The sequence below is a fragment of the Anthonomus grandis genome, chromosome 8 (genome assembly GCF_022605725.1).
Source record: "Anthonomus grandis grandis chromosome 8, icAntGran1.3, whole genome shotgun sequence".
Lineage (NCBI taxonomy): Eukaryota > Metazoa > Arthropoda > Insecta > Coleoptera > Curculionidae > Anthonomus > Anthonomus grandis.
In genome coordinates, this window is record NC_065553.1 from 13,273,655 (window position 1) to 13,298,175 (window position 24,521).

The following is a 24,521-nucleotide window of genomic DNA, read 5'->3' on the forward strand; positions in this document are numbered from 1 at the left end:
CCCAAGATTTTGATAGATAGATAATGAAACTTAGCAAGGGTTTTACTTTTCCGTTTTCCTCTTTATTCTTCTTCATTTCTTCATGGCTGCAGGCTTTTGATTTCCCCGGGAAATTGCTGAAATCGGTGGAGCTGGAGCCAGAGTTAGAGCTAATATTAGAGATTCCCAATCCGGATAGGTAAGCTACACATCGCATACATTCACAGCCTCGGTTTTGAAGGCTAGCCGTTCATTTCTTAGAGGAATATACAGGCCAGTTTATTCCATTTATTTAAATATTACTAACCATAGATTTGTCTCACTTATTTAAACTTTAATTAATATGCTTTGTATTTCAATTTAACGTTACAAAAATTTAATCAATGTCATAATTTAATACGTCAATTTCTTATCTATAATATTAGGTATTTTTTGTTCAGTATTTTTCAGAACCCTTTTTGGTAGTTAAGTGGATATAACATGGTTAAGGCTGATATGCCTTAGGTAAAAAGGTTCATGAACTTTCCCCTGCGTAATACAAATATATATACTAAAAACTTTAATAATTGCAATTTATTTTTCAAGTGCTGAAATCAAAATCTAAGTGGCGCCCTCTTATTTAATAGTTATAATCAAGTTTAGATTCTTTAATAGCCAGTCATAAGTGAGCCTTCGAACAATCCCAAGCCTTCAATAATTCTGAGCTACCGTCTGCAAACTCTTGGCAAAATAGTAACACTGTAAAGTTAACGCCACACTTATTTAATTTTTTATTGCAGTTCGAGATTTACCGACAGCAAAAAGTACGAGGAGGACTTTTTGAAATGCTTCAAATTGGCAACGCCGCGCCAAGGTGAAATATGTAATGCGTGCGTGCTATTGGTCAAGAGGTGGAAGAAGTTGCCGGTGGGGTCCGAACGTAACTGGAAACATGTAAGTTTTTCACAGAATGATATGTTAAAAGTAACATAAAGCAAGGTATTAGGCAAACAATATTAAAACGACAGTACACAATATACTGTAAACAATTGGTAGTAAACAAAAGTACTTAACGTATTTCAATAGGAAGGGTTTAATTTCAATCAAGTAGTGGTAAACTATCTATAAACTAAGAGTAAAAAATGTTATCTCAAGAAATCTTGTACCACTGGTCAGTTCTCGTCTAGCTAGATTGGTGGCTATTGCTTACCCTGGCAAAATGGCATGTGACAGATTTGAATGGAAACAATACACATACTGAGATGATAGCCTTGTCGATAGTCAGACAGTGTTTATCTCAAGTAGGCCTGGATTCAAAGGAACCCCAAGAAATTTAACATTCGCAACACACTTTAACAAAAATGTCCATTGTCAATAGTCCATTGTAGTATTGCTCAATGTAAAGTTCGTAGTATGTTGTTCTTAAGGGGATAACTGAGAATTGTGAGATTAAGTAGTAGTAAATAAACTAAACATTTTTCTTTAAGAATACAATAACTTTACTGCAAGAAATCTGGTTCCATCTCTGGTCTTTTCCACACAGGTTAATATATGGTTCATATTGGTGTTATAAGGGTATGCATTTAGTGTGATGTACAAAAGGCACTAATACATACATGGCAAACTTAGAATATTTATTGTTAGAAAGCAGTGACGGCAATCACTGATAGTAAGTCAGATTTGAGTAAAAACATGAACACACGCTGAGATACCCTTGTTGATAGTTAAGCATGTTTAGTTTAACCCCTAGAAATGTAACCTTCCCAAAACATTTAGTTAAAAATGAGTATTCTATTGTTGTATTTCATTTAATTTGTTAAGAAGGGATCGCTGAGAATCGCAATATTAACTAGTAATAAATAAACTATAACTTTGCTTTAAGAGTAAAAAACGTTGTTGCAAGAAATCCGGCGCAACTTCTGGCCTTCTCAGGACGAATTGTCCGGATCCAGGCCCTCGATATTCATATTAGGATAATCACGATGGTTCATACTTGTAACGGTGAGTATTTTGTTTGGTGTATAAAAGATAATCTGATACATACGAACATATACATGGCAAAGTTAGAATATTTATTGTTACAAACCACTAACGGCACCCGTCTCTGTAGCCCAAACCCCATATGATGTCAAAAAGCTTTGACAGAAGTAGCTTCTGATATTTTAATAGAAATACGAACACAGACATAGTTAAACAGTATGTTTATCTGGGGTGAGGTCAGCAGGATTTAAATAGAGCCCAAGAAATTTCATTATAACTAAAAAAGGCGTGTTCATAGTATGTGATTTCATGTCAAAGAATAGCTTCTTTCTTATAATTTTCTTTAAGTTTTAAGAAATTAGTAGTGTGAAGAAAGAAGTCATTTAGATGGATGGCAGCAGCACAATAAAATATATAAATTATCAAAAACTATACTGGATTTATGTACATAAGAAATATACAATACAATACAAAAAGATTCTATTTGTCAGTTTTATAAGTAACGATTTTGTTCACTTATTTTATTATGACAAATAGGAGTGTCTCTCGATTAAAACAACCGTTTGCCTGCACCATCAGTAAACTGTAGTACAAGTGAGACAATCCTTTTAAAGACCTTAAACAACTCTACATTCCTGTTGCAATAAATTTTAAATATTTATGAGCCAAAATTAAAAGAACTTTTATTATATTTGACTAATACTTATATTTGAATAGGAATGCAAAAACATTAAAAAAAAAACAAAAAAACCACTAAGAAAAATATTATTAAAAAAAAGACATTCACACACACACACACATGAAGTTATATTATCCTCAATGGGGAATAGGGCTGAGAAAATCTGGTATTCCACTTTTCTTCAAGGGCAGCGATGATATACAATCCTGGTCAAGAGACACCTATTGGAATCTGTTTGATTGAAATCAATGGTACCAATCATAATTAACAGAGCATAGTTTCATAGTTTGCCAAAAGGAAACTTTATCAAATGTCTTGGTAAAATCTAGGACGCGCCAGTATCTAGATAATATTAAATCGATCATTTCGAACGCTTTCGCAAGAATAGTAGAACTATTAAGTGGTTTATTGTAAAAGTTCACTATAACTAGACTATTAAATACACAAATTCTTTATATAGAATATCAAAAAGGGATATTGAACAATAATTGTCTACTAAGCCTTTTATACAGGGAAACATGTTTGCTATTTAAAAAACTACAGGAAATTGATTATTTGACATAAAGGATATAAACGTAAGTGTTATTCTGATAATAATGAGATATTGTTGCTTATTTTATAAATTTTTAAAGCAAGTTGTTTGTCCTAATAACTTTTTTGAAATTTGGCATTTGTGCATATGAAAAAACCCGAAACAATCCACGCATTTAATTGCATTGTTTTTCGTCACTTCTGATTTTGCCAAAAACAAAAAAATGTCTTATTCCAAATTAGGCACTTCTATTTGTATGCCTTCCTATTGCATTATACACAATTTATTTTTACTTTTTTTGGTAAAAATTGACATTGTGCGATCAATGATATCTTCTACTAGTCTATTTTTTGACCCTCACCATTAACTTTTTAAAATTATGTGTGCTGTATAGTTTGCAGTATCATATTTATGTCTCTATTTCAGACTTTTTAAAGGGCTACTCATTAGCATAACCAATCAAGATATATAATATAAAGACACTCATATCACATCATTTTGTTATGATTTGTAAAGCAACAATTCTATCACATACTTCTGAGGAAACTGTCAAACTTTCAAAACAATGATAGTATAATTGCACACACAACTTAAAAGCCGAATTATTTCGTTTTTACAATTTATAAAATTCTATAAATTGTCGAAAATATATATTTCGTCCTGTCCTTAAAATAGATAATACCTATAGTGATCCATTATATGTATCCATCGGAGTTCCTCAAGGAACAATACTGGGACCTATATTGTTTAAGATATACCTAAATTCTCTTCTAAAAATACCATTGTCAGGTCAAATAGTATCATTTGCTGATGATACTGCTTTAATGGCAAAACATGGCAGGAGGCTAGAGAGGCTTTGTGTGATGGATTTAAGCATGTAAAAAACTGGTTGTGTACTCAAAAATTAACTTTGAATATTGACAAAACTAATTACATAGCCCTTTCTTTGACCAATTTTTTTAATAAAATTTTATTGGATGATATTAATAATGCAGATCTTTAAAAAAAAGAAAACTAAATATTTAGGAGTCATAATTGATCAACACCTCAAATGGGCAGAACACATTAATCATCTTGCCGGAAGAATTAGACATTTGATCCAAAAATTTTACATATTTAAGAGAAATTTTAAGCAGTAAACTTTGTATTCTCATTTATAAGTCCTTAGTAGAATGTCTAATAACATACTGCATCATAGCATGGGGCGGCACCTACAAAAGTACATTGCAGCCTTTGAATGTAGTACAAAATTATGTTTTAAAGGTCATTTATAAAAAAAATAAAATGCATCACACTGAACTTTTATATAATGTAAATATAAGCAATGTAGAACTTCTGTATATTTAGCATTTGTTCATACCTCTGATATATCTAAAAGAATTACTAATCATTCACAATTCACCAATAAGGCTCTTAATTGCTTGCCCCTTCCATTAAATATGAGAAGCATAGATTTAAAGTTTATAGACTGCTTGGGACGCAAGTTCTACAATTTGTTGGCAAGGGAAATTGAAATAATAAAAAAACAAAAAAATTTAATGAAATGGCCAAAGAATATATCTTTATAAATATAAAAATGTTCCAATCATGCATATTAAATGCAGGCGTGATTTAGGAAAATGGTTTTATGGTAAATATTTTCATTTTGTAAACAACATCTATTTATTTACTTATTATTATTTTTTTATAATATGGGTGTTGTCTAGATTTAGAATTCAATAGTTTTTTTTTTTAAATAGAATATTTATAATTTTTTTTTTGCTGTATCTTAGCTGAGTATTCCAATGAAAATGTATTTTTTTTTCAATATAAAAGCACACACAGGTATTAGGTTACCTAGGTGCTTAGGGTTAAACAAGAAATTTTATGTTAAGTACTTTATGTAATATATTTGATTTGATTTGAGATAACCTTATGCAAACTTACCAACCATACAAACCTTATTTTATATTTTATCATATCAATAACTTTTCAAATTATGAAAAATATGATATGTTAAAGTGTTTTATTCTGTCATCGAAATGAAGCGGAAGCTGAAGTGAGAACCTGGTCTGATATATCTGATATATGAAATATCACCTCTATCATAAACAGTCCTGCCAGGGACTCTATAATGCCGATGCCATTACAAGAATGCATTTTGTCAGTTGTTTTTTTCTTTAATTTAAGTACCAAACTGTTCATTAAAAATTCTTTGGTCAGATGAGAGCCAATTTAATATTTGTGGACTGTTAATTGTAGAAATTCCGTTTATTAGTCAGATAAAAATCCACGACTAGTTCGTCAATTTAGGTTTGGATTTAACATCTGGTTAGGTATTATGGGTACCCACGTGATTGAGCCTTGAATGAAAACCTAGATTCCGAAAACCTCTTACAAAACTAGTATAGCGGAAGCACTCATAGAACTTCCAGTAGCGACACTGGAACACTTGTATTTCCGACAAGACGGCGCTCCGCTACATAATGGATGTATTATCAAAGAATTTTTAAATAACGAATTTCAAGACAAGTGGTTTGGCAACCTGGGACCAGTAAGATAGGCCTGCGAGATCTCTTAACATAATACCGCTTAATTTTTCACGTTTCCTTAAAAATGGGTTTTACTGTAGGTCAAACGAAACCGAAAAAGGATTTATTACTCCAGAAATGATCAGAAAATCCTGTGTAGCAATAATAATATGATGTATGTTGTGCGTGCGATAAAACAGTGGCTTATTTGAACACCTATTTTATTCACTTGTTCATTTGCAGTATTCGTTATATGATCAATAATAATTTAAAGTAATAATTAATAGAAATATCGAAGCCTACTAGCATGAAATCTTAATTTTTTTAAATTTTAATTGTTGATCTTGACCGAACATAAATATGTTATACGTGGTTGAAGAGCATTTCTAAAACAGAATTTGAAAATGCCAAAATTCAATATAGCGCCCATAAGAAAAACAAACAGTTGACTTCAGACTCATTCAACATAGTAAGCCTAAATTATTGTTTACTTTATTTTTACATTTTTATTGTATCTTTTATAATAAACAAGATATAAAGGAATTTATAAAACTCAATCGTCTTTCCCTGCATAGCCCTTGCCATTCTGAGAGTTCAGAAAAGTAGATGACAGATTATTTATACGCACTTGCACAACTTTTTTCCCATTTGGTCCACACTGTATCTTTAACAGTTTTTCATATCCCCAATCATTTTACAATTTTCAGTTAAAAAAAAATATATTTAAAATATCTGTTTTCAATTTTATTTTCGCACTTCTCTGACCCTCATTTGGTCCCCCAATGGACCTGCCACGTTGCCATTTTTAAATTTCCTAGGTATAATTTTCCTCTAATGTATCAAGGGAGTTCCCGGAAGACCACCCTGTATAATACGAACATATCAAGACTGGATATGGCAACAATGCAAGCACACAAATTTTACTATTTTATGAATTAAAATAGTGACATTTGACATAAACATGTCTAATCGTCATGGAAACCGTCTATAAGAAGACGTTATTATACAACTTTTATTTTCCTTTTATATTTCCTCCAAACAAGAATAATATTAAAAAATATTAATGAGTATATTTAGCGATTATCTAACCAGTTTTCTGATTTCATAATAGTTTAGGAGTATTACCTAAACGACACCCGGTAACAATTGCCACAAAGCAAGGTAGCAGGCTTTGACAGGTGAACGGTAAAAATTCCGAAACAGTAGCTGTCAGATCGCGAAATTTTCGACGCACATCTGTCATCGCGTTTTGCCCTAAAAACGATGTTTCCATTTCCGAAAATGACTCTGTGGTATCAGAAGGACGCTTCGGTATGTTTGTTTGATAATTTTTGTAGAATATCGTGTTTCTATTTTACATTCGGGTACAACGAGTATTGCTTCGGCCATGTTTTCGTAAATTTGATGGAAAAATAATAATTAGGAAATTTTTTATGTTTTAAGACTCGTGTAAATGTAATATTTAGGTTTTTAAATTAATTTAATCGTTACAAAGTAATTTTTTTCATGTTACAGGGTGTCGCATTATACAGGGTGTCCCAAATTTAAAAATCGGGATCTTTGAAACTTTTTTAACAATTTTATTAAAAAAAAATAAAACGACATTTTTAACCTTTTCCAAAGGTAATTGTGACTGGACAAAAAAAAATATTTAAAGTTATCCCTAACTAAAAGTGGTAATTCCTTTCAGTCAGTAAAATATAATAATACAACTCTTAAAATACCTATTTATAAAATGGCGAAACTCAATGACATCAATTCTTGCACTTAAAATGAAAAGACCTTTTATTTCAACTAATAAATTTACAAAAATGTCATTATGACGACGGAATCAATAAAAGCAAAATTATGATATGCAAAAATATATATTTAACATATCTATTTTACTCGAGCATAATTCGCGATGCTTTCGCCAGATCTTAAGTATCCTTGCTTTTTGTTGATAATTAGTATTTTCATTAAGCACTAAAACTTTTAATAACGCGCCACAATTTCTCATTAGACCTCATTTATGTTTAATTCGTTTTAAAGTACCTAAAAATAATACAAACTTGGAGTTATGAATTAAGATTAAGACTTTTAGTAATATTTTGTAATTATCTTACCTTGGCTTTTGTTACTTAAATGCGAAAAAACACATTACTGCATTATTTTAAAAATTTAACTCGAAATTCTGTTTTAGGTGGTGGACGCCAGGGCAGGTCCCGGAATGAAATCCCTTAGTAAATTTAAAACAAAGAACAAGAAGATGAGCCTTGGAGGAGGTGACAAATTAAAAAAGAAACACTTTGATAGGTCAGTAATATATTTTATTAGCATATACTTGCTAGTGCTATAAATTAACATTATTGCATTCTAGAGAGTACAGTCCTGTTTTGTCGGATCATGAGGACATGGATATGCACGATTTGGACTGCTTGTCTGAAGAGGCGCGTAGGTAGGTCCTCTATCATAAAATTTGTATATTTGGCTTTTTTATTTTATATATAACATTTTCTTATATTATAGTGTTGGGTCATCAAGAAATGAGAGTCCTGGTGTAAGTGATAACGAAGACCACTTGGAGCAACATCAAACAACTCGGGGTAGGAGGCGTAAAGCCAAGCCGAGGAAACTGGAAGATATGCACTATCAGGTTGGCAGTTTTATTGACCTGGACTATTGGAGGAAGTAAGGATCTACTTTTATATATTATAGTTTTTATGTGCAACGGAAAAAAAACGTCAAAGTGCCATTTTTGTTTTCACGCAAAACAAAAATTGCACTTTTCTTCTCGAGCGCAGGAAAATATTTTATATCTGGCGCTACTATATATAATTATAAATTTTGCCATAAACGCGCTCACAACAAACTCTCATAAGTATATAATTGAAAATTATAAGATGATAATTATATTACGCGTGTGTCGCTCAACTGGGCATCACCAGATCTGACTAGACTAGATTATACTTTTAAAGAAGAATCCATAGCACCTCTTATGTAAGGAGTATGATAATCAATTTGTTCTCAGATGTCTTCGGATTAATGTATTTCAACTAGGGAGTTAGGAATGTACAGGGTGTCTCAAATTCGAGCCTCATCATTGGAATCTCGAAACTAGAAGAGATGTCGTTTTTCGAAGAAAGTCGGCTAAATTGAGGCAAAGTTGCACAGTTTGGTGTTCATTAAAACGCCCTTTTAAATTTCGAATACTTCCAAAGATTCTTGGAAGACACGAATATTACATATATATTTGAATAGATATAACAAAATAAGTTTTATATTCTAATTCCTACTTTCTCTGTTTTACAAAATGGCGTTGTAATTAAGAATTTTCAAACCGACGCTTCGTACTTAAGCCTTCATCATTAACGTCGTTCTTGTAAACACGACCCTGGTTTTTGTTATTATGGATTTTAAGAGCCTTTAAATTAATATTTGTTATAAACTCATGTGTTAGAGACAGATAAAGAGCCGAAGAGTCAAGAATTTGTGGCCTATTTTGATAAAGACGGTTTAAAAGAAATCCCCAAAGAAAGTTATCTAGAAGGTTTAGATCGAGGCTTCTAGAAGGCCAACATACGGCACCTTGAATATCAATTCCAAGATTCTTCCATTATATCAGTCCTTATTAGATCTGCATCTCTCAAAAGTTAGAAGTATTGAAGAAAAAACGGTTTGATAATTTTGTTGTGCTACATACCCAGCCATACATTAAATGATTGTCGTCCCTGAGGTCTTATTTCTTGATTCTGCCTTGGGTTTTCTATCAACCAGTAGTCTTTGTATTTAAGAGTTTAAAGAGAAAACTACATTTATCGGTTACTCTAATTTTATTTAGAATAATTTCATTAACATTTGCACTAATTTCATTTTGCAATCAGCTACAAAATTCTAATCGTCGTTTAGCATTGTCAGGTCTTAGGGTTTGATTAATATGGTTTTTTTTTTAAGGTTTTATACACGATTATTTAAAGTTGTTTAAACTCTTATTCGCGGTAATACTCGTTCCACTTCATTTGAGAAAACTCTTAAATCATTTAAAAAATTAATTTGAAGAAGTAAAGTAAAAAAAAAGTAATTTGTAAAATTTTATTTTCTACTCTAGTATTTTGAAACTTACAGGGCTTAAGATAATTTGTACTTCTTCTGGATCCAGTCGTCTTCCATATTTAATCCTGTATTGAGCTAAATTTTTATATACCTTACAATATCTGCCTATTGTATTATACATTACAATAAAGCCGCATTACAATATAAATTGTAAAGTGAATGCCGTCTTTTTGGATATTCCAACAAATAGCACCCACAAGCCATTTTTTTTTGAATTTCAATACGAAGTTTAATAAATGATCCATGTCTTATTTTTCTTCATAAGAGAACTTATTGGAACTTATCAGTATATGCAGTTATTTGGTTATATAAAAATCACTCTAATATTTTATTGGCCTAATTTCTGTTTCTTCTTTTGGGTCGCGTTTTTTACTATTGGCTTGATATCTGGAAAATCCAACAATAACAACAATATTAAGGTAAAATGAAAATTCTGCAGTCTCCCTCCACTTTTATTAAACATTCAGTTTTTTAAAATTCCTGGCATGTTTCGGACACAATGGTGTCCATCATCAGGGGTTAAAATATAACTGGAATATTAAATTATAAGTGGAGGGAGACTGCAGGATTTTCATTTTACCTTAATCTACGACTCCACTGCAAGTATGCACTATTTCTTCACTGTTAACACTATTGATCAGGGGATCAATACAATAAGGCAAGCATAATCTTAAATCTTGTATGGAAATGTTATCTTTCCCTACTGTATTTGTCTTGATTTTATTTACTAAATCGATAATTGAAGTTATAAGGGAAAATGAAAATTTGGTTGCATCATGCCTTAAATTTTCATGTGTATTTGATTTATAGTATGTAATTTTATCCGGAGATGCAGATGTGCTTATGTTGTTTGAGTTTAAAAAAAGTTATTTAATCTTTCATGCTTTCTTTTATTTAATTTTTCATGCTTTTGCACGCTGGTTTAATACGCATTAACGATATTGAATGATTTAAAATTAAACAAATAAACAAAGACTGCCGTTGTGCGCGATGCACCACCACAAATGCAGGGTCTAGGATTTGCGCACTGCGCGAGGAATGCCACTTTAATCATATTATTTATTAACGTCTTTTTACGTTAGGTTTTAAACTTTCTTTATTAATACGTTGTTATAAAAAAAGGTTAAATCGCCCACATTTGCCTCCATTTATAATTGAATTGAATTGACCTAGTATCAATTTAATTCAAAAAGTACTTTATTGATCAAAAAAAAATATATAAATCTTTTCCCAAAGGAATAAGTATTTGTACATAATAAATATGCAATTTTAAACACCGAGAACTCGTAAGATAGGAAACATGTAGTAATAGATTAAAATACTCGCTAAAATTTAAATTAAAATCATTGAACTAAAAATATAAATTAAAACAATGTAGCATTGCAGATATCACATTTCAAACAACCCTAAGGGTATCCTGGTAGAATTCATCCATGTTATAGTACGCCTTATCTAAAAGCAGTCTTTTAAGTGACGTAAAGTCTTGAAGGCAACTGATTATACATATTTTTATTAACATTGTTTTTGGTATTGTTAGGAGCAGGTTGAGAGGCTTTCAACATATAAATAGATATGAAAGTTAATATCCTTTGATTTAAGAATAAGTGTCTACAAGTTTCTCTCTGGTTTTCATTAACAATTGATCTCAATTATTAACGCTCTAAATTAATAATGCATCTCTTCTAGTTTCTGAGATCCCAATGATGAGGCTCGAATTTGGGACAGTCCTGTCTATGCAAGGAAAAGTTAGGATATTTGCTTCTCTAAACTAGACTAGATCATTTATTTGTTAAATTACTCGTTATTATTTATCTCCATAGGCTACTATTTACTTTATTTAAAATTGAGTGCTGACATGTATATTTTTACTTTCAGAGAAACGATTTGCTGTGGCACAATATTCCTCGGGCAAAATGACGAGATTATGGTGGAAACTAGATCGTTAAAACCGTGTTCGGCCCGTATGGCGATGCACAAAGCTAAAGCAATTATTGCCGCGACACCGATTAACATCTCCGAAGGCCCGGTGAAGTCGGTGTATAGCGATAGCAGTTCGGATTCTGGCTACGATGATTGTTCCAATCAAGGTACCTAATTTGTTCTGAAAATTTGACCATTTTAATTTTGGTTAATGTGAATAATAATTGAGTTTATTTAGCTAAATACACAGAAAAAACGGGTATCAAAAAATAATATGAAATATACAAAATACATAAAACTGGAAGGAGAAAAAAAACAAAAACCTTGATAAAAACTAAACTGGATTAAAAATGGTCAAGAAAAAAAAAGTTTAAAATTGTAAATAAAAAATGGTAAAGTAAAAATTGTAAGCTTAAAATTAAAGTTAAAATGGCACATATACAATGTCAATGACAAAATATTACAACACTCACGAACAGAAGAATAAAATAAATATCACATTTTATAACGTCACTAGGTAACTTATTAAACTCAATTAAGACCTTGAATAAAACAGTGTTAAGCATTGACTAGTTCGACATCTATCTACCAGAATAAATAACATGTAATAAGCGAAATAATTTATTTCCTAATCGGCATATTCTAATCAATTCTTAAGATAGTTAAGTAACTTACTCTTCAGAGTATTTTTTATAATATTTGGATCTTAATGGAATAAGAATAATGACAGAAAAGAACTTTATAAGAACACCAGATACCCAATAAACAGGGTTGTGATTCAATCAGGGATCAATTTAATAAGATTTTATTTTTAAATCAGGCATATTTTGAATTTAAATGGGACAAAATTTGGGTTTACTAAAACTTAAAACTATATAATTAAAACAATAGGTCAATATTTATTGCCTAATATTATTGACCTATTTTAAGTTTTAGTAAATTCAAATTTTGTCCCATTCACATGTACTTTAATGTAAGTTTCATGCCTTCAACGTCCATTTATTTCTTTATTTTTATTCGTTTTAACTATTTAACCTTGTCTGAGGCACTAGACGTATAAGTTTGACAGAATCCCTTAATCGTGTAAGTAATTTTTATTTCTTTCGTAATTTAACACCTTAAAAATTAGTTTTAATCTGCATTTTATAAGTTCCCTTGGTTCCTTTATAGTATGCCTGATGGTCATGTTCTATGTCCGAAACATGTTGGATTGATGGTTTTAAATAAATTTAGTGGAGGATGGCCACAATACTTATACCCAATAATATCCACAGAATAGCATTTGTGAGAGATATGGTCCCTATTAGAGCAAAATCCCGGGTACAGTCAGCGGGATTTCATTGAATAATACTAGAAAAAGGCGAAGCAAAAGCGTCAGCAATTTCGACAAGCCTTCGATTATTTTCTTATCTTTGTACAACATTGCTGTATTGGACAAATTAGTACCTGACTTTGTTAAAGTTGTTGTGTGCTTCCAGAACTTTCTAGGATTGCTCGATATTATTTTTTCTACCTCTTCTATATATTTTTTATAAGCAGTTCTAATGTGATTCTTGACTTTGCTTCTAATATCATGAAATTTGCTTTATTTGTGAGACTATTAGATTATTTGTACGTATTTCTTAAATTATTTCCTGAGTAAACTATGGTAGATAATTTTTTTTGAATTCGCGTGCCACTGGTATACATTGATCCAGATTCTCATATATTTTTTTACAAAAAATATTTTTAACTTTATTTACATCAGAGCTGCTTTTTAGATCATCCTAGTTAGTGTCTTAAAATAATCTGCAAAGTTTTAAAAAATCTGCTTTTTTATAGTTATATGACTATAAATATTTTTCTTGTAAGAAGTATTGTTCAACTCGATTTTGCAAAACAAAGTGGGATGATCTGGATATTCTCTTATAAAAGGAGAGTTATTTTAAAGTTAAAGAAAAAATTGCTTAAAACAAGATCAAGTACTATATTTCTATAGTTAAGAATATGATTACATTGTCGCAACCCTAACAGATTGTATCCCTTTCTACTGTATCGTTTAATCCAATGTGATTTTAAATTAAATTATAAAAAGACAAATTTATTTATTTTTTCCAGGGATTGCAATGTCTCCAGAAGCTACAGTAGAACACGCCAACCGACTTTTAGAAGCGGCAAATCGAGTGCTCGTGCAGGAAAACAGGACGGTCGTGCAGGAAAATTGCGTTGTAACCCAACCTATTGACTTAATGTGCCACGAGACGTTGTTCCCCCAAGAAAAGGAGGTGAGAAATTTGGTGATCGGAGACAGTCTCGGCCTTTATCAATCGCAAGAAACGATCATACGTCATTAATGAACGTGTTGCGGTGAGTTTTCTAGATTAACGTTAGTTTGGGCTGTAATTTGTGGTGATGCCGGCTCGGACTGTTTGTCCTTCGACCCAGATATATTGGACTTTTAATTTCGTAAGGTGCAAGAAGTTTTACTGTTATGGTGCATTATTTTATAATTGATATAGTTTCTGGTGTACTTAATTTCGCTAAAACTGTGGCACAAATTGTGTTCTTTTATGGAACGGCTCGTTATTGTCTTTTAGGCGATTTCGGGTCGACCGATTGATAAGTTATATTATGTATAGAAATAGATATATTATGATTATGGTAATATATAGTAATTTATTTATAAGTTGGACTTCTGTGCAGAATTTTTTGATTCTGAGTAAGGATGGTAGTGAATGGCAAGAAGTCGGACTGAATTTCAATTTTTGGACCCAAAGGCGTCCGGGTTTTTGCTAATCACCGATTGAATAATGTGTGTGTTCTCTTGCCGACAGTACAAAATAACTTAAGGGAATTCATACTCACGTTTCGTGAAGCGTTTTTTTTTTTTTGGTTTGAAAAATAAAAAACGCTTTGGGAAACTGATTTATTGACTGAAAAAACTGTCTGTTCTATGACAGTTTTTAGATGATAAAAAAGAATCATAGTCAAATTGGGTCCAAGTGTATTTTACACTTCCTGTAACCCTTTTTCGCTTTTTTTTTAGGTTTCTTTTTTTGTATTGGACACTTTTCCGAATAAAATTAGTGTTTAGTATGAGGTATCGCGTGAATTGTTAGACGTATTTTATTTAAGATACACTTGATAAACCCAAATTTTTTATTTAGTCTATACAACACAAAACATAGTTTTTAGCAACGAAATATTTTCAAATATAAGTCTTTAGATTAGCAAAAATTCACGTCCATAAATAGAATGTGCAGTTTGGGAAGATTCAAAATAGCCTAAAGGACCGATACATTAAAGCATAAAGATTAAATCACAAAACAATTTTACCACTAATCAAAACTCTTTATTTTACTCTCGACGAGTGTTTCCGTACTGATGGTAGGATCTTCAGAAAATCGAGTTTTAATCTTCTCCCAAAGATGCTGAAGCAAGTCTGCTTAATAATTATTTAACAACTATAACGGGTTTCCCAAAAACGATAATATTATGTGTCATGTCAAAACATGGCAGCCATTTTCGAAGATCAAAGGAAAAGAAATTTGTATCATTAGGGTCATTTCACGTCAAGTTGTTTAATTAATTAGTTATTACATCTCACATTTGCAATTATTGAAAAGAAGCAGAAAATAGACTTGAACGTGGACAATATACAGTGGTGGCCAACTAATTAGAAACAGTGTGAATAAATTAATAAAAATCATAAATCTTTTGTAAATAAAATTGTTTATTCTTAAATTTCTCGCCCATTGTCGTAACTAACATTTACCTTTAATATTACCATAAATTTAGTGGATTTGTCTTCACATATATACTTTAAAAAAAAAGTTAATTTCTTATACAAATATTGAATTGGACAACTAATTAGAAACCAAAGAATTATCAATTTAAAAAAACAAAATAAGAACTCTAAACCCTAAATAAATCAATATTTTGTAGCAAATCCATTATTTTCAATGACAGCTCTACATCTCCTGGGCATTGACTCCACCAGATGTTGACATCTCGCTAGGGGTATCGATTTCCACGCCTGCTCTGCTTCTTCCGCCAGATCTTTAAGGTTTTTAATATTTTTATGTTCTAAAAGTTTTTTCAGGTCTCTCCAAAGATTCTCAATGGGATTGAGATCCGGACTACATGAGGGCCAATCAAGTACATCAACATGGTTATCGTCAAACCATTTTTTTACAGACTTAGCCGTGTGCTTGGGATCATTGTCTTGTTGCAAAACCCAAGACACCGGCAAAGTTTCATCAGCAAACGGCAACATGTTGTTCTCCATAATATCTTTATATTTTTCTTGGTCAAGAATACCGTCAATTTTCACTAATGGACCAACACCACGCCACGAAAAACATCCCCATAATTTTCACCTCCATGTTTGACTGTGCTGGTTGTATACTTCGGATTATTCTCCGCACCCCTTGGTCTTCTCACAAATATTCTACCATCACTACCAATGCGATTTATTTTTGTCTCATCAGACCATAATACTTTTTTCCACTCTTTTATGGTCCAATTAATATGGTCCTTAGCGAATTTTAATCTAGTCTGGCGATTTTTCTTCTTTAGCAGTGGTTTCTTGCGGGATACTCGTCCAAATAGGTTGGCCTCATTAAGTCGTCGTCTTATAGTTCGTGATGATATCGCGATAGCTGGAGAAAGTTCTTCTTTAATCTGGTTGAAGGTTAAAAATGGATTCATTTTAGCCATTCGAACAATAGTTTCATCAGTTCGTTGGCTGGTTTTTTTAGATCTTTTTTTGCGTGGAATATTTTCGTACGTTTTATGTTCTTTTATGTGTTTGAGTGCATAGAAAACCATTTTTTTTGAACATTTTAGGCGGTCAGCTATTTTACTATAAGTCCAACCTCTTCCCCTTAGCGTAAAAATTATTTTACGCATTGACGGATCACAATTTTTTTTCTACCCTAATATTACTAATATTACCAATGATTCATTGTTGTCACATTTGAAAAAATATATATTTTTATAGACATTTTTAAAGCTATTATCACGATATCCTAATAAGAAATAATTGTCTTTAAAAGTTTAAAATAATGATAAAAACAAACATATTTTAATATTCGACCTTCCGTTTTCAAATTTCAACGCGTATTCGTTTGTCTTAATGTGAACGCGCCTTTTTCATTCACATTTTGACATTTCACAGTTTATTTTTAAGTTGTCAACAAGTCGTGATGTGATTTTTTATTCACAGTGAATGATTCGCAGGTAGTGAAATTTTGCTCAACCCTAGAAGCTATATCACCTTATGCAGACAAAAGTATAAATTATTTATTTTTATTGTAGGGGCCATATTCTCTTGAACTCGTTTCCAGAACAACCAATTCCTCTGGTAAAAATTTATCGAATTATAAGTTGACTATACATGAATATCCAGGCTCGATTCTTCCTTTCGATAATGTAGCTACCTCCGTTATCGAACATTTATCAATATCTTTCCTAAACATTTTAAAAGAATTTCTTCAATGGAAATTGAATTAAAAGCATCTCTAATTCTTTGTTGTAGTAATTTCCTGTCATTTGGTAATGCCTCGGAATAAACAATTTGCTTGAGCCGGCCCCATAAATAGGAATCAGAAATGGTTAAATCAGGTGACCTTGGCGCCCACTCAATTGGGCCGCGTCTTCCAATCCATTGATTCGGAAAAGTTCTATTCAACCATTCTGCTACTCGAATAGTGGAGTGCGCTGGACAGCCGTTCTAAGTATTCTTCAAAAAATCTTTCCAAAATTTCAAGATACGTTTCTTGATTAAGATATCGTTCAATAAAGTATGGTCCAATAATACCTAAGTGGTAAGATATGGCGCACCATACGTTGACTTTTTGAAAATATTGCCCCTTGCCATGGATTTCAAGTTTGGGGTTTCGTTGGATCAAAACCGACAATTTTGAGATTAAATTACACCATTTGTCGTGAAAGTTGATTCGTCCGAGAATTTAATTTTTTTTAATGAAAATCAGCAGAAAATTATAAACGGCGCGATTCATCCCCCTCTTCTAAAGTATGCAAGTATCTTGGTTTGAATGCTTTAATATTGTTGGCATGATAATGCTAAAAGTTCTTTGTAATTCAGATTTGCTTATATTCAGCAATTGACTCCAAAGCAAGGATTGTAGCAGCATCTTTGTCATCGTATCTCTTTTTCTGCTTTTTTTTTCTTTCTTTTATCTCTCACTACCCATGGCCTCACAAACTTTAATTAGTCGTCGAGTTTTCAATTTTGGTAATCGATTATTGTTTCTGCATAATTTCCTAAATAAGGCCGATTTTTGAACGAAAACTACCTATACTATTTAATTGATATAATGAGTTCTATGCCATAGTAGAACGATTCAAAAATCTCCAGGAATTTTCCCAAGAGTATGCGAATCAACGTGGAGAATAAACTTCTAATGTCAAAAAATTTTAGTATTTAATAAGTTGTTTACATAGTACTTGTATTGTTTGTAGTGTATTTCTAGTTCTTCATACACATATTTTTTATTATAATTTTAAGGTTAAATAGTAATTCACTACAGTACCTAGTAAACTAGACTGACCTGTAGTATATCCTTTTTTATTTTTATTACTGATGTGTTTAAATTGATACTCTTTATTTATAAAAAGAATTTATTAGTATTGATATTATAAAACTTTTAAAAGTCTAGAAAAGGAAACATTGAATAAAGTATTTTTTTAAAACCGTTTCTAATTAGTTGGCCACCACTGTAGCTACAAAAATTTGCTGTTTGGTGTGATTTGTAACAAGATGGACCATATTTTCTGAAAGTGGTTAGAGATATTAAAATAGAATTAAAGAAAGTCCTATAAAAATTGCCCTATGGAGTAACAAGAGATTTTTTCCGTGTTTTCGATCCATTTAAAAGTGTATTATTTTTATTTAAGCACCCTTTATTTATAATATCAATTTATACGATCTGGTAAACAAACGTTTTCACAAAAAATTTCAACTTTCAAGGAAAAGTAAATAAGGTATGGAAAATATCCCACTTCCTTACATAAAAATGAGAATTTTAAAATTTTTGGACCTTTATATTTGAAGAGCACACGGGAAAAACGATGAATGTCCAAAAATAAGAAATGTCCAGAAAAGCATTTTTTAATCAAAATTCGCATTACTAGCAAGTCTGTTATGTATTTTTACCAAATAATAAACATATTAACTTAACTTTATATTCTATTATTCATGTAAACATAGTTTTTAAGCCTTAAGATCTGCCGAACTGAAGATATTCCTTAAAATGCAATGTATTTACCTGTTTTTAATGGGGAAAATTATGAAAGTCCGGTTTTTCTGTATTAAATTTAATGGCAACATAGATACATTTTTGTGATAACTTATTCTAACTTATATAAGTCATACCTTGATTAATTAATCTAGTAAAATAAATTATTTATGGGGTAAATTTAATAGGAATTCCTGCGACTTTTCGCTACAGTATTTCGATAACTTTGTAATATCTGCATATTTTTCTTTAGACAACGGCAATAAATCTAAAAGAGGAATATACATTTTTCTATAATATTGGTTTACCTTTAAAAATTTCCTACCTTGATATAGATGATTCGAAAGTCTAAATTCACCACTTTGATTTGATGTAAAAGGTTTTCCAACAATATCAGCTGATTCCCATAAACCGTTGTATGAAACGCGATAATAAGCTAGCCTTGGATGGTCAATAGAAAATTTTATTTCCTTTATAGGCCTGCAAGGAAAAGGACATTTTTTCTATAAAGCGGTCCTCAGTGTTTTCCCCAACAGCGAAAATATTGTTGATTTGTGTCTTCTACATCGAACGGAGCTGGTTTTAGCCTAGATGATCGTAGGACATCAATCCAATCGGAAGGAGTTTCTGTTTTTGATTTTTGGTTTACCAAACCAAAATTTTTGTCACACTCCATGTATGAGTGACCACGTATCGGAAACGTCATCTGAACCTCTTCCAACTTTCTTTCGTATCATACACTATTATGATATGATGCAAAAATCGAAAAACAGAATAATTTTAATTCTGCCCTCCGCAAGAATCACAAAAAATCTGAAGGCGTTTAACGTTAGCAGGTAAATAGCTGTAAATATAACGATGTAGAAAACAACAGACGTTGTCACTTCCTTTTTTTCCTATTACTTCACTGTATGCATAGAATACGCTTTGCTGATTGGAGAGCACATGCAAATTAAACGAGTAAAGTGACAGTTGCCGGCTATAATATACATCATTGGTTGAAATGTTAGGCATTGGCAAATTTTTTGAGTAATCCATACAAATTGATTCCAAGTCTGCTTGTTGTCTTGCGGATTTTTTAGATGTTCTTTTTCTATCATAAAATGTGGTAGCTCTAGCAAGGTGTATTTTTTTTTCTTTCTCAAGTTTTTTCAGTTCACTCAAAACCAATTTCTTGTCGTTTTCGTTTGCCTTAGACAACTTTGATTCTAGATTTTTTATTTTCACAATTATTTCATCACACTGAGAGCAAGTGTCCGAGCGTGGGTAACCGAAGCTAATATTAAATTTTTCGTTGAAAATTTCTCTATAGCGATTGTAGGATATTTTTACCTCTGGATACTTAGTTTTAAATAGGTCATACATTTTAGAAACATTAAGTTCCTCAGAAAGGTGTCTTTTGGGTCTTAGCTATGCTGTAATGGCTAGATCTGCCTTTAAATGATAAAATATGCTCACATATCTTAGTAATCGTAGCCCCTGACAGTTTATGTGGTCTGTTTTCGTGACTTCTCCTGGCATCCTTCGGGGCTCCCCCACCATATTTCAAATTAGTAGTGTTTGTATTCTGCGGAGAATGATTCCGTGCAACGAGATAAATGCCTGAATGTCAATCTTATTCTCATTCTCCTCTAAATTACATCTTATTCTGTAAGTACATGAAGCGTCGTTAAACTTGGGTACTTGAGCTTCAGCAAGTCTGGATCTTCGCCTTTGGACAGGCACGACTGTTATTAGACCAGCTAAATAGGAGTTCTGTTCGTGGAAGGTTTCAAAGTTATAAAACATTTTAAGAATTTCTTTTCTATTACTATCACTAATCGTTGAAAAACACTTGTAACGTTTGCACTGACAATCAGGTCCAGTTTCATGGCTATGCACCCTTAATTTCTTCGCAACATCCACCATTCTTCCATGTCTTTTACGTTTTTTCGTTTGTGTATGCATAGCATAGGAACAGGAATACTTATTAATTATTTAGCACACCTAACCACACTAATTTATTCACACAAGAAACAACACGTCTACGTAACAGCTGATTCAGAACTGACAGAAGTCCGTTGTTTCTAACGGCTGATAAGTGGACTTTCATCATTATTTCAAATTACGCATGGACTTTCATCGTTTTTCCCGAGTATGCGATATATTTAAATGCATGTTTCTATGTGACTGGCATCGATATTCCAGTTTATTTAGGTACTAAAAGATGCATCACTACACACAAAAATCATTTTGTGAAAAAATGGACTCATCGTGCTGTTTATTTATACAATTTTACGTATTTAGCATTAATTGGGTTATTTTGGTAAGAAAATTAAATTTTTGACGGTCTTATATATGATTTGATTATTAATTAGGAACTATAAAAGTATCCTAAATGATTTGAGTTTGTTAGTATATCGAAAACCTGATCTATAATTTAATCAACCGTTAGCTTTGGGTCTAAGTAATTTTTATGAAATTTAGCTAATTTACAAAAAAAAAAAAAAGAGAATCATCATCTGATATTTCCATTTTAAGCAGGCTTACCTAAGAAACGTCACACTAAAATTTGATTCATTAAATTATACAAAAAACCAAATTTTTTTTTTGTGGCGGTATCGGCTTTACAAGCTATGCCTAAATTGGTACCAAAATTATAATTATATGCATAACATGTACTATTATTGTGATCTGAATTATTATATTCTAATCTAGTCTAATCTATATTTTTAAATAATTCTATAACATATCATTTTTGAGAGGAGGAAAGGGCCATAGCAATTTTTTTTCTTACAAGCACTCTAAATCTTGCTTAATATATTGATTGAGTCCGCTAAAACTTTCAAAAGAATAAGGTATAATTGGACGCAGTTATGCATAACGCGACCAAGCGCCAAAATCACAATTTTGGGAAAACACAATTAAGTTTCAAGTGGCCTTAAAAATAGATAAATTAGAATGAAGATCTGGTTTTTGCAAGATATATACAAGGCACTATTTTAAATCATTCTACAAAAGCTTTTCGCAAAAAATTAAACATTTTAGAAGTTATGATAAAAATTGTCGCTTAATGCTTTTTACATATTATTGGGTATTTGTATTTTACAAAACTGAACCGCACGTCAAATTTGTCGCATAGCTCGTTTATGCAAAGCTATTTTATTCTAAAACTGTATATTTTGACTAAGAGCCCTACTTTTTATTTAAAATAAAACATTTAACATATTAAAATGTTACAGTTCCAAAAAAAGCCACGTATACAGGAACTTTTTATTTTGAGTCAGCCTTCCTTAGAATATTTTCGGCTTATCGAAAACCTAATCAGCAGTAGGGCTGTTAGTCGAAACATATAGTTTAAAAATAAAATAAAAGGCTAGTTAAATAAAAGGAACAATAAGATTAGAGTAAAATTAAATCATCTTTTAAGAACTTTATTTACTAATAATATATGCTATAAGCAAATTAAAACGTCAAAAAAAAACTGCATATTTCTTTGGAACATTACCAGCTACCCAAGAATTCTATTCTGCTTTATCCTCAACGTCAAAATTCAGTTGCCCATCATACCCTTCCAAGTCTTCCTCAATGGTTGGATCACCTACGAGGTTTTTATAAAATATTTTTGCATCTTTTGGTACCAGAGGAAGCAAAAACTTTATGTCTTCCAGTTTTTTCTCTGGAATAGGCTTTCCATCTGGCCATAAATTGTCAAGTAGATTTTTAATGTTGGTTTTTAAAGTTTCCTTATTTTGTGGTCTTCCACGCTTTTTTTCTATATTAATTTCCTGGTGAGTTTCATCCTTAAGAGAAGTTTTAACAAATATTCTGAAGGGACTGTCTTTTCGAATTTCGATTTTAGTAGTAGAAAAAAAATGTTCTTTTTCCATTTTATGGACAAGTGGATTTTTCTTGTGGCATGATTTCATGATATTTATATAGTCATCAGCTGTATACAATCTTTGTTGTAGTTTTAATGCGCATTCGATATCTTCAAAATCTGTCTCATTAGGTGGATAACTATGACCAGATGTTAAAAAACGCAACGTTATCTTTTCTATTGAAAGATTAACTTCAAACATTGTCATAAGGAATAAAACCTTTTTGATGTTGCGATTTTGGCCAGCGCAGCTGTCTGACCATAAAATCAGATGTTTACAAGCAGCCATATCAGCTTTTTCTCTTACATGCCGAAGTAAACAGGAACCCACTTCCTAAGCCCCTCTACCTGCCATACCTTCCAGCCATAAATAAAAATGTCCTTTATTATTTTTTCCTGTGTGGATACCCAAATTATATAACCAGAGCTGTCTTTTATAAAAGACAACACTTGTCGGTATACAAGGAAGAGGCAATGTTTTTTCCATATCAAAGGTGAGTACTTCAAGGTGTTCGTCTTCCTCGGCCCTTTTTCTGTCTGCGTTCATGCATTTCTCGTCTCACTAGCTAAAGTTAAATGATTTTGTTTTTCCATCTTATACACCTATTTTGCTCTTCAAGATTTGTCGTATTTTTCAAAACTTCCAGTTTGTCGCAAGTGTTGCAAGTGTCTCTTTTTAGTGGCTTTCTCTTAAGATTAAAATTACTTAAAAAAAATCTCTTTATATTTCAAAAATGAGATTGGGCTCTCTGATGTTTCCTTGTACAGGTTGTACATAACGTTTAATGTAGTATCCGATCGTAGATACATGCAGCTTGTTTGTTCCCTAGAATAATGTGACTTGTATTTTGGAAATTGATCAATGTGTCGGATTACTTCTTGCACTCTATCTTCTGATACTTAACAACTCCTCTCATATCTTTTACTCCTTCAACTCTGTTTTTTAATTTTAAACAAGTATTAACCTTAGCACTAGAAATTCTCTACGTTCTCACACGTTCTCTAGTTTAATTTAAAATTGCATGTGCACTAACAGACGTTAGTGCATTAAATGACACATCCAAAATAATACAAATAATAACAACAAAAATAAGAATACAAACAAGAGGCCAATGATATTAGGGATCTATTTTTTATATTTTTCTATTTGCAATACTAAACCAAGCACCAAGTATCTTGGCGTTTGGTTCGGTAATGCAAAATTTCGTCGCATTTAGTCGCTTTATGCAAAATGCATCTAGTGTTATAAACAGTTTGGCGCTTAGTTTAACTTAAAATTATGTCCTTACTATAAATTTGTAGATTACAATTTTTAAGATTTTTTTTGTAGATAAATATAGTCTTTGGCCGTTAGATGGCGCAATAATACCCAAAATTCGAATTTGGCGCTTGGTCGCGTTATGCATAACTATGTCCAATTAATTGTTTTTTTTTGTTTTCAGTTTTTGTTTTTTTTGTCAAATTTATATTTACTTGTCTGCGACAATCTGAATTTTACTGCTAGTTTCTGAATCGCTTTAAATTATTCTCAATAAAGCTTTAAATAGAACTGTGCAATTTTAATAATACTGATATTTATTCCACTTTATGTTGTTAAAAACAACAAAAACTGCGGTTTTGTAAGTGTATCTTAAATCCAATCTAAGGTCTAACATTATAACTTCAAGCATCCACAAAGCAATATGAAATGTCTCAAGTATATCCATATCCTAAATATATACAAAGGGCGTCTATTTTGTCGAGCCCGAGT

At 31.5% G+C, this 24,521-nt stretch overlaps 1 protein-coding gene across 2 annotated transcripts in view; it reads left to right on the forward strand.

Moving 5' to 3' along the window:
• The window catches only part of LOC126739191 (SIN3-HDAC complex-associated factor), a 28,562-nt gene extending 14,226 nt beyond the window's left edge, over positions 1 to 14,336 (forward strand). For both annotated transcript variants that reach the window (XM_050444750.1, XM_050444751.1), the window contains exons 3-8: positions 759 to 912; positions 7,842 to 7,954; positions 8,019 to 8,096; positions 8,168 to 8,329; positions 11,627 to 11,838; positions 13,769 to 14,336. In XM_050444750.1, coding sequence (XP_050300707.1) covers positions 759 to 912; positions 7,842 to 7,954; positions 8,019 to 8,096; positions 8,168 to 8,329; positions 11,627 to 11,838; positions 13,769 to 14,004 — 955 coding nt within the window. In that variant the 3' untranslated portion in view covers positions 14,005 to 14,336. The remainder of the gene's footprint in view (positions 1 to 758; positions 913 to 7,841; positions 7,955 to 8,018; positions 8,097 to 8,167; positions 8,330 to 11,626; positions 11,839 to 13,768) is intronic.
• The last annotated feature ends 10,185 nt before the right edge of the window (positions 14,337 to 24,521 follow it).